This window comes from Phaethon aethereus (assembly GCF_964289735.1).
Source record: "Phaethon aethereus genome assembly, chromosome: 3".
NCBI lineage: Eukaryota > Metazoa > Chordata > Aves > Phaethontiformes > Phaethontidae > Phaethon > Phaethon aethereus.
The window spans coordinates 116763530-116775059 of record NC_138576.1 but is presented as its reverse complement, the minus strand read 5'-3'; the positions used below and the strand labels follow the sequence as shown (position 1 = coordinate 116775059).

The 11530-nt window shown below is 50.4% G+C and overlaps 1 protein-coding gene across 1 annotated transcript; it reads right to left on the bottom strand.

Annotated features, from left to right (window-relative positions):
- Nucleotides 1-1314: 1314 nt before the first annotated feature.
- Nucleotides 1315-4148, bottom strand: GINS1 (GINS complex subunit 1; the record flags this gene model as incomplete). Its single annotated transcript, XM_081998167.1, has 7 exons — nt 1315-1383; nt 1659-1733; nt 2620-2736; nt 3254-3344; nt 3756-3851; nt 3932-3996; nt 4074-4148. The coding sequence occupies 7 exons, from the start codon at nt 4146-4148 to the stop codon at nt 1315-1317; spliced, it is 588 nt and encodes a 195-aa protein (XP_081854293.1).
- Nucleotides 4149-11530: the final 7382 nt, after the last annotated feature.

Genomic DNA, 11530 nt, shown 5'->3' with positions numbered 1-11530 from the left:
GTCTGTTGGGGCCATCCTGTTATGGCTGGAAAGCCAGAGCCGGAGAGCTTGCAAGAGGCAGCTGGAGGCTGTGACTGAGGAGGCCTCCTTGGTCTAGTTGTGCTTTTTCTGCCCTGGCGGATGACAGCTGAGATTCCTCTTTCTTTGCCTTGGGGGCAGCCCTGATTACAAGGGCCATGAGGAAAGCTGGGCTATTACAAGGAGGAAAGCCTCAGAGGGTGTGAGCTAGCTCAGGGAGCTAACTTGACTGGGGCTGGGACAATGCAGCAACACCCTAGGCATTTATCCTGTTCCTGTATTCTTCCCCATTTGCTTTTTGGCTCCTGTCAGACATAGGGGCTAGGCAAACCTCTAGTCTTACCTAGGGCTTATGTTTTTGGAAATGTTCTCTCTCAGCCACTACTCCAAGAATGAGCAGCTCCATTAGGAAAACGAAGACGGGGGAGCAGCTCTTCAGCCTCACTCTGGTTTTGTGCTAACTGGAATCCTTAAAACCCTCTGCTCCCTTTCCCACCCCTACTCCACAAATAGACCTGCCAGACCTGAGCTTGGGGGAAGGAGACTCTTCATAGAGGGACAGAGGCACAGCCCAAGCATGCTGGGAGAAAACTTGGCCAGGCCCATGACCCAGACTGCACTGCTCATTCACTCAGCCCCTTAAGAAACAACATTTATAAGCCTCTCATGGGACACAAGGCTTCATGTCTAATCCTAGAAACAAGATCATACAGCCTCATCCAACACTTGGAGGAGCAGCCTCCCCTGAGACACCTAAATAACCAGTTGAGCATCACCCTGCAGGGTCAAGAGGGGTTGGGTCAGAAAGCCAGGTCAGAGTGTTGAACAAACACAGTGTTAACTCCTGAAAAACACTAAATTGAAGGCTGAAGCAGTTCTTTATTTTGCAACTATGGCGCTCTCCTGGCTTCCAGAGCCCAGATGGTTGGTCTCTTACTCCCACATGCACAGTGTGAACAAAGAACTGCTCCAAACAAAAATGCATTTGCAAAACCTGCTTGTAGCTGTGGAGCTTGGATAACACCCCCTCCCCACCCCCCTCCAATGCTACCCCCAAGATGCTGGATTCCCAGGATTGCTACGTTACCAGTATGCACCCTTTGGTCATGAAGAGCTGGCCAATGTGGTTTGCATACTTCATAAACTCAAGGCTGATCTTCATGTCGGGTATTACAGAGGAGTGGCAGGGTGCCCACAGCAGAAATGCTGAGGTGTCTGAAGTCCTGCACACACCAGAGTTCAGTCCCCAGTGTGGGCAGGCCACCAAGCAAGGGTTGTCCTTCCTGTCCTGCACGCTTATGACAGAATGTGCTCAAGGACTCCTTGTCTGATTAACTGCTCGCATTTCCAGCGGGGTAAAAAGTGCTGCACAGAAACACAGACAAACTTTCCTTGAAACCCAGGCAGACTGGATTTGTTGCTGCACACAGCCAGCTCTGTTGTGCTTGTATGCCTACTGCATTGTACCAGATCAGGCAGAGCTGAACTGCAGTCCTGGGCCATGCAGACAGCTTGCAGCATGTGCAAGGAGCTGTGTGTACAGGAATTGTGACATGCTGCAAAGTTGGGGATAAGCAGGGGGATGTCGTGGGAGTGAAAGGGAAGGAAGAGAATGGACCACACTCTCTTGTCATGGGTACCTGGCTGTTCTTCTTCAACAGTATGGTGGTACCATCATCAATCTCAAATTCTCCATAGTCTCTTAAACACCGCACCTGCAAAGCAGAAATGCAGCCCTCAGATCTCCCATAGAAAACACTAGACATCACTGCTGACTTAGAACACGTGCCCCAGAACTTTAAGTATGGACATATTCCTACCCGCCTGTTGGAGCCTCAATATAGAGCAGACCTGGAAACACAGAACTGGACTGTTTGCACAGTCTGTAGACTCAACCTGATGTTCTCTTCCTGCCTCTGCCTGGAGCAAGAAGCACCAGTGAGCAGGCCAGACCAGCCCTCCACAGAGACTAGAGGAAGAGCAGCACAACAGATGGGGTCTGGGGAACAGTGGCAGCATTTCCAGGACCTCCCCACAGACATACCAGAAAATGCCAATCTGTTAACAGTGAAACTGTCTTTATGGAGCAGGTTCATTGTCACTACATGTTCTTTTGAAGAGAACATCAGACCAGAGCGCTTCAGCTACTGACTCGGACTTCTCACATGCTGTTGCTTTGTTGTATCAATTCTGTATCAATTCTGTACAATGAGTTATAGCCTTCTCTATCAGAGTCCACTTAAAATAACAAAGAAAACTAGTTAACAATCCTTAACAAGGAACAAGGCTTCTAGTTGATTTTCTGCAAAATCCTGCAAAAACTTCTCACTGGGATTCAGACCACTCACCCCACCACACCAATTCCCTGTGGACTAGAAATGCCATCTTTCAGCATACTTTGAGCCTCAGTGGAAGAGGGAGTAAAACGCTGGCAGGCAGAGCATAAAGAGTAAAATGTAGAAGCTTGTGGAAGCTTTGGTGCTCTCGAAAGCTTTGCTCAATGACCTTCTGACTTGGGATGAGGGTGAAGTTCTCTAAAAAAAGAAGGATGGTTGGGCAAAATGTTTGTTCACAGACAGAAACCGCCGATCTTGCACTTACTTCAATGTACAGGCTTTTAGGAGGTTTTATGTCCTGTGTAAGGTCCAGGCCCTCCTCTCCTCCTACTGACCTCATGTAGGTAGCCAGAGACTTTTTGTACCGATTGAACCACTCCACCTGCGGATATTAACAGCAGTCCCTCAGGCAAAGCTGAACAGCTACTGCTGGAAGACAGATCCCTGGTGGGTGAGATCTAGTTTATTTGTGCTGTCAGACCACTGTTCCCAAGTGTGTTCATGCCAGCCAAAGGTGAACGCAAGCTCTTCTAAAGGGAAAAACTGCCCCAGAGGTAGAGTAATCTGGATTCAGTGTAGGACACATGCTGCTAAATGTCAGCAGCTCTGTATGTTGATCTAGAGATAGCATTTGAGAGCAGCACGTGAAGGCGTAGTTCTGCTGGCTATGAGTCTCATCTAATGATGACCATCTGATTCTTATAAGTGCCAAGCATCACCTGCACTCAGTACCCATTTGGGACTGTACCCATAGACAATGAATAAACAAATCAGTATTTACAGAAAGGCAACTTAAGTGTCATGTTTATAGTGGGGGAAGTCTACCCTATTTTGGCTCTACTAAATAGATAATCTATAGGAGAAATAAGGGGAAAGAGTTTAAGAGAAAGCTCACTCACTTCTTCAGCTGACATGTGAAACTGGACAGTGTTTGGCAGGACGCTGCCATACTCCCACCTGAGTGCTCGGATCCGCAGCAACCGGTCATACCTGGGGTAAGAAACAAGGGGCAAACGCAGCATCTTTGCTGAGGTGAGTGCTGGCAATACCCCCTGGCGACACTGATGTCCCAGTCAGCCCTCAAAGCAGAGAGCTAAAAACTTGGGTCATTCTGCCCACCTTCCTTTAAAGGATGCGACTTTTGGCCTATCCACTCATTAAAACTTGAAAAGAGCAGGAGGAAACGGGGTCTCCTCTTTGTGCCGGCATTTGGCGGTACCCGTATGAACGCAGAGACAGCCCCGCGGCCGCCCTGCCAACCGCACCGCGCAGAGGAACGTCTCGCCTAGTCCGGGAGTCCCAGCACGCAGCGCGTGAGGGCCCTGTCTTTCGGGGGCAGCGCCCCTGCGCCGGCGAACTGACACTCCGTGCCCCGAGAAGCCCGTGCCCCCGTGCACTCACAGGTAGGCCAGGATGCAGCGCTGGTTTCGGAGCAGGCAGCAGTGCCGAAACCGGATGAGGAAAATCAGGTCCGTCCGTCCCGACTTCGCCTCGGACCTGGAGGGGAAGGAGCCGCGTTAGAGGCACGGCCCAGGATCTGCGGGACGCGCCGCTGCGGGGTCAGGCGCGGTACTCACACGTCCGCCTGGTTCCGCTCGTAGAGCGTCCGCATCTCCTCCAGGGCCTGCCGCAGACCCTCCGCCTGCAATACCGGACAGTCAGTGGGAGTGGGCCACCACCGGGGCCCGTCCCGCTCTCCCTGGCCACGGCCCCGCTCACCTGGAAGGGCGGCAAGTGCCCGCCACCGGCACGGTGCAGCTCCCGCACCAGCCCCACCGCCCGCTCCCCCGCCATGCCGCCGCGCTACGCGCGCGGAAAAGCAGGCCGCTCCGCAGCCAATGGAGGCTGGGGGCGGGACCTCACGAAGCGCGGGGGCGGGGCCACCAGCAGCGCCGCGCCTCCCGCGGTCCGCACCCGCCGCCATTACGTGCACCGGCTTGTGACGGGTCTGGCGCCCCTGCTGCTGCAGGCGGTGAGGGGGTTCTTCCGCAGCTGAGGGCTGCAAACCCGGCTGGCAGAGCCAGAGCAGCCCTCCCATTCCCGGCCGAGGGAGGCTGCGTAGGGGCTTACCTCTGCCCGGCCCAGCGCCTAACAGCGGTGAACCCCGCAGTCCTAGACCCTCCACGAGCACCCCTGCCCCAGGCAGGGCACCCAGCCGAGCACCAGCGCCTGCGTCCTGGCATGGAGATCCCCACGGAACTGGGCAGAGGGAAGCACCAACCCTGCACTGAGGCAGAACAAGCCCAGCTCATCCCCTCTCCTCATCCATCCCTGTCTTGAGGCTTATTTCGAAATGTCACTTTTCCCGTTTCTGACTTTTTTTTTTGGCCTCCCACCTCAAGGTAAGCCCTCTAGGCCAAGAGTGACAGGAGCAGCAATTGGAGGGCCCCAGCCCAGCCTTGGCTTGGAGCAGGGTTCTAGGTCAGGTCCACTGTGGACAAGTGTGGTCCCTATCCCCATCCCCAAGGGTATCTTCTTGCACACCTGGGACTGTACAAGGGGGGACCTCATGCAACGTGAGCTGTGCCAGCAGAGCCTAGGACCTGGTAGGTTAAAATGAGTCAGGACACTGCAGGGAACCCACCAAAAGCCGTGGGTTCTCTTCCTCTCCTGCTGGCCTAGAGCCCATCACTTCGAGACAGTGCCTTCCAGCAGCAGCAATGAGAGCGGGGAACGGGAGGCGTTACCACAGACACTTCTGGCATCACGCTGAGACCCCCCCAAGTGGATAAGGCAAAAATCTGCAATTCAAAAAAAAGGAGGTGCCTGCAGCAAAACCGGTTTCAGCATTCCTCTTTTGCTGCACAGAGCTGCCTCTCTGACAACCTCCTCCCTGTACTACCCCAGCCCTTCCTGGTGCATCTCCTTTTCACCAGCAGCATCCTTCAAACCTGAAGCTTACCAAAACTCAAGCCAGGAAAAGAAAAAAAATGTGAGATGTATTTCTGGATGGGACAGGAAATTTTTTAGCTCTTGAATCCCTGGAAAGGGAATCAATATCCCAGGACCGCGGCTTGTTCAGGTCCAGGAATTTACTTCCCTGACCCATGTGCTTCTATAGTTACTAGACATAAACAATGACCAGCGTTTCATACAGTGCAGTTATGCAGTGACGGTCAGAAACCGGAGGAGTGCGGAGAGCACAGTGGACCTTTTACACTCCAATTGAGACACCTCAGTACTGTTTTGTATACCTGAAACCTGCTGCTTGTGTTTAGGATGATGTGGCACCTGTACAACTGAGCAGGGAATGTGTCTGGCTCTGGCAAGTGTGTTTTAATGCTTTCAACAACTGTTTTATTTGGCATTTTAGGCATGGAGGGAAAATGCCCAGAAATACTCCAGTCAACTGAGAGCCAGATGTGGGCTTCTGTGTGTCTGTTCCCCAAACAGGCCTCTTTCTTGGCTGCATGGTGCTGCAGCCATGAGACACAGCAGCTGTGTCTGGTGAGGACAAGAAGGGTGACATGGCAGAGCTGGTGAACTCCACTGCGGGATGTATTGGGTCACCTCTTGTCCTTGTGCTGCCGCCAAAGCAGATTTGTGCCTCCCTTGTACTGCTTTCTTCAACAGTGCGGCATGTTTTCCAAACGATCTGACCTGTGGGTGGTATACTGGTGTCTAGATGGGGAGCACATTGCTGTTAGCCAGCCGTGGAGTAACATGATGCCATGGCTGGAAACCAAAGCTAGAAAAAAACCCATGCACAGCTTCAGCAGATGCTGTAGGAGCAGCTGATATGGGGGATTTTGCACAATGCAGCATCAGGATGGGATGTTGGTCTTCTGAGACATGCTGCAGCTGTGGGGTTAATGAATGGACAAGATGCAGTTTTGTGGCTGGGTGTCATGCAGAAGAGCAGATGGCACAGTCTTGGGGTGCCTTGTGTAAGGAGAAAAAGTGCCTTGGAGCTAGGATTAGTAAGCAGCATCTCTCCTTTCTCTCCTCCCAGCTGTCTGGCTGTGGCATAGGCATCTACCTTCTCCCTCCCCTCCTAACCCGTGGCATGACAGAGGTGTGGGGCCTGAAGAAGCTGCTGTGTAGCACCTGGTCCCCAAAGGGCTGTTACTACAGTAGCACCACCGTGGCTTGTCATTAATCATTGTGTTCAGGAGTGATAATGGCCCATCTGAGCCAGAAAAGATAATAGCAATAAACATACATCCCTAATTCCAATAGTAGCTGCTGAAAATTGGTTGTTGCATCTTGCCAAAGGATAGAAATGTAACTGAGCCTTGACTGAAAAATTCAGGGGAAGCTGCCTTATCTTAGTCCTTTGCCAGATTAAAAAAGCCTCATACATAAAGATAGACAAAATGAATGAAGAATTTACAAACATCTATATTTTGTGTTAGGAAATGTGATAAAATTAGGAAAACAGCTGAAGACACTGATTTATACAACTCTGACTATTTCAGGCAATGAGAGGTTTACATATCACAGTTTAACAAGGTAAAAGGTCTCCCACGAAATACATAGATGACAGACATCTCATCTGAATTTGACATAACACAGCATCAAGTATATATGTCATGATGTGATGAACAGTGCCAGGTCATTCCCCAGTTAGGTAACATACAACCTCTTGAATAAGGCAATTCAGATATAATTCTTAATTCAAATCACAACATAACCAGGCAGCATGCAGGGAAAAGTAATTTATTTTGTACATTGGAATGACACAACTTGCAACATGTTTCCTTTTTATGTAGTTGGAGCAACAGGATATAAACCATTCAAATAATATCTATATATATATCTCAAGTCAACAGTTGTCTTTACTGGAATAAACATCTGTTTTTGGTAAAAATAAAACTATTTGAATTCACTAATTAACAAAATGCACAGTGATCAGAAACCCAATTTTTCTCACAACTGTCTTCCCTGGCTTGCTCACATTTCCCTGTGATGCAGCAGCTGCGTAACTCCAGATTCAGAGAGCTCATTGCACAGAGGAACAAAAATTCACTGGCATGCGGTTTCCACAGCTGCAGACTGTCCTGTGGGCTGTACCACGTGGTTGCATAACACCCGCACCTGATGGACGGTAGTGCTCCCGTCACACCCTTACACACCTCACGGCTTGGAAACGGCATTTCATGTCTCCATTTCTGGGTGCCTGTCCAATAAAGCATTTACTTACACACGTGCCGACTTTCAGTGAGTCAAAAATTGAATTGCACGTGGAAGCCTGTTCACTGGAACAGGGCTCTCATTTTTTTATTGCCAATTAATTCCTCTGGACCTTCACAATCAAGAAATTTAAGAACCTGCGAATCTGCTCAGAAACAAAAAAAACACCCTGAGCCAAAAATCTCTCTGATGTAGCAAAGTCTAATGGATGTGGCTGACGATGTATTTTCACTGCAACAGACTTGAGGATCACAGAAGATAGTGAAGGCTTTTCCTAGCATTCAGAAGTTCTTTCAAGAGGAAGAAATGAAGAAGGGAAATAAGATTTTTCCCCATTAAAGAAAAAAAAAAAATTTTGTAATTTCTGGACAGACTAATCTGGGCAGCTTCTCCCTGGTAAGGGGCTGTACATCCCCCCGTTTAACTGCGTACCTGCAGGGACTGATCTTCTTGCTAAGGTATCACGACCCACAGTGGCAGTGTCTCCCCTGTTCCCATGCAGGGAAAGAGACAGATCCGGGTGTCATCGGGATTACTTCTGCTGCTGGGATGGACCTTCTGCGGGCGCCAGGTGCATTGCGGGAATGGCTTTGGAGGGGGCCAGGCCTCATCAGGCTGAAGCCCTGGAGAGCCCTGAGCAAGGGTTACCCACATGCCACAGGGCCTCTGAAGGGCTAATAAAGGTATCGTGCTTATAAATAATGAAGAGGTGGAAGTTACTGGCAAGGGAGTCCAAATGCCCCGAGCCTGCAAATGTGTGGTTGAGAGATTTCTCTCCTTCAGGTGAGCTACACCTGCAGCAGAGACCTTCCTGCTAGAGAACCGTCCCGGGCTTTGAAACCCATCTGTCCGTGTGAGGAACTACAGGAGAAACTGGATTGTCAGTGTGATTGTTACTGGGTCCTGTTTATCACCATTATAAAGTTGTCTCGTGCCTCCCTACTACTCTATTTACTGCTCCGGTAAAAAAATCATTGGCATATTTCTTTGCCCTTCAAGATACAAAAAAACAAATCTTAAAAAGATAGTGGGGAGAAAGGTGCTTTAACAATGACATTCAGAGCAAAAAGAGAGAAATGACATTTTACAGATCATTAGAGAGCTATCTTTGGCAGAATATTTCAAATAAATTATTTTTACAAATATTTTCTGCAGTCGTATATTTATTTTGAATAGTTCACTTTCAGCTATAGGGTTACTGGTTCACTACTCTCTATTAATAGGAAAACACCACAAATATAAAAATATATGAGCTCAGCACAATTTTTAGGCTACCACAACTGTCTCCAATGATTTCAAAAGTTGTAGATCGATACCACAGAAAATATGAAACAGGTTTTCTAACAGTGTGTGTCAGGTTAGATCACAGCTCATGGCTGTTGTAAAACGTGCTGGGGAGGGAGAGTGGCTGGCGCCGCTGCACGGGATTAGCACGGGAACAAAATCGGAGGACCTGGGTGCTCAGAGCCAGTCTCTGCTGCTGCTGGACATCCCCCCGCGGGGAATCGTCTCGCTGTGACCAATAAGGCTTATAGATGTCTCACTGGGTGGCAGCTGAAGGGTTTCCACCCCAGGCAGGAGAAGAGGGAAGCGGGTGGGCAACGCTGGGCTTGCTGAGCTGAGCGCTTCTGAGAAATAAAGCTGTATCTAGTCAGGAAGGAGCTCAAGTGCAGCCGCTTTTACCCACAAAGTCACTGCCTTTCACCTTTGCATGGGGAAAAGCACCCAGGAAGCTGCAAGTTTTGCCCTTGCACCGTGACCAGAACCTGCCCCGGGCTTTGCCCAGGACCCCAGTGGGATGATGACTCTGCTGGGGATGCCGAGCCTGATCTGTAGTGGACCAAGGAGGGGACTCACCTGGTCCCAACCTCCCATACCAGTACGTGCCACTCAGTCCATCTAACATCTCAATTTAAATATTTTGCTTTGTTTATACAGCATGTACAGAATATACAGCATTGGATAATTATATCCCAGTAGACTACAAGTGTCTCCCAAGATGACCTCTTTTATCAACAAATATATATAAATCGACGGTAATAAAAGAGTCGTACCAACAAATATTATGGCTTTTCAAATAGTGTAGCTGCATTGTGCCATTGAACTTATGAGGAACCACAAGAGAGACAGAGAGATAGGGAGTCTTCAGCTGCTGAGCCCAGGGGTGACCCTCAGCTTTGACCCACTCGTGCAGGGGCTTCGCATTGCTGGGGCAGTGTTGGCTCATGGCGCCAGGCATGGCGCAGGTGGCAGAGGGAAGCTGGGATTGAATTTATGACCCATACTCTGGTTTCCATCTCCAGCCAAGCTGGTTCTTCTTCAAATGCTCCTTTCAGCCCTGCTTTGGAAAAAATTGCCTGTGCCCAGCTGGGGTCTGCCTGCCCCATCTGTGGCCGGGGACACCGGGTGGTGCGTCGGGCTGTCGGAGGTCTCTCGCTCTCTCTCTTGGTCAGGGTTTGCACAAGACATCTGTCTGTCCTCTGCCCTGCGGCTGGGGAGGGGAGGATGCACAGGATGACGGGTAAGACAGGATGTGGGGGGTGACCACTGTGGGTGCTGGGCTCATCAGTGATTTGGGTGTGTCAGGAAGGGTAGTCACAGCCTCCTCCCTGCCTGCCTCCCCTGTGCTACTCCTGGGGCGATGGGGAGCTCCCGGTGGACTGCTGAGCAGGCTAGCAGCGGCTGCTGTCAGAGGAGAGCAGGAAAGCATGAGCCATCATTTTTGGAGCACATCATTGATGTGCTCTAGCACATCAAAAAATACCAGACGACAGCCTTGCCTCAGCAGTGCTGTCCCCAGCCACCGCCCTGGCACGGGGAGCCCATGAGGTGGGTTACCTGTGCCCCAGCACCACATGCCTGCTGCCTGCCGTGCCTCACGGGATGTGTCTAGCCACCAGCTGTTCCCCTCGCTTTTTCAGTCCAGCAAGCCATTTTGAGCTCTTTCTCTCCTGCGTACTGCTGTTACAGGGGCCCCTGGGCTGCCTCACCCATGGGCAGGACAGGCTGCGTGGGCAGCTGCCAGCTCCCTGCCTGAGTGCCCCTCCACTCCTGAGTGGGACAGTGGAAGAAGCTGATGATTTGAATTACACCTCTGCCAAGGCAGATGTGTTTCTGTGTCCTCTCCAAGCACATAGCAACAGCCTGTTTTCTACTCTAGAAAGAAGAGCAGTTGCTTTCCCCACATTTCAAGTATACGGAAATGGCTTTTGAGAATTAGAGTGGTCACTCAAGCATCGAGATAACTGGACCACTTAATTACAGCGGGAAATTAGTAATGGCTCCAAATTACTGCTATCATCGTTTTTTAACTAATTCCCATCTAATTTCCCTCTTCTTCAGAATATTATGTCCACTCCCTGCAGGCCTCTCTGGCTGAAATCAAGGCTGATGCTCGCATGAACAAGCATGGGCAGCCCAGGCCTCTCCTTTGGCTCTGCTTGCAGGATGCTGAGCTACGAGTGGCTCTGCCTGCTGCGGTAGGGATGAGGAGAGCTGCGCTGAGAGAGTCCCACGGGGAACCTGCTGCCTTTGAGAGATGTGAGCTTTCCTGGCAACAGCTTTGCCTCCTGGCAGTCTGACTGCTTCTTGCTGGGAATATCCCATGGACTTGTTTATTGCGGTGGGGCAAGGTAGTACGTGGTGTGCTCCTGCCCTCTTCTTACTTGATTAACAGTGACATTCATACCTGGTGAACACCAGGTTACCAGATACCTCTTCAGATATTCTAGGGACAGTGGTAGGTATAAGGATGCCCATCACTGCTGAGTGATCTTCAGGAAGCCATGGTTTTGATTTTACAGCCTCACGCCATGTCTCTTTGGCACAGAGCGCCAGGTTACAGAGGACTGCATTGTACCAAACTCGGCGTTTTGTGGCTTTTACCAGCATGTATGTGTTTCTTCCAGCAGGAGCTAGGAAGCTTTAGGAGAATTCACCAGCTTCTCCCCTCCATCCACAAATAAAACCATTTAGCTGGATTGCTGAACAATGTCCTCAACAGGTAATCTTGAAAGCTGGGTTATTTGCAGAGCTATGCCTCC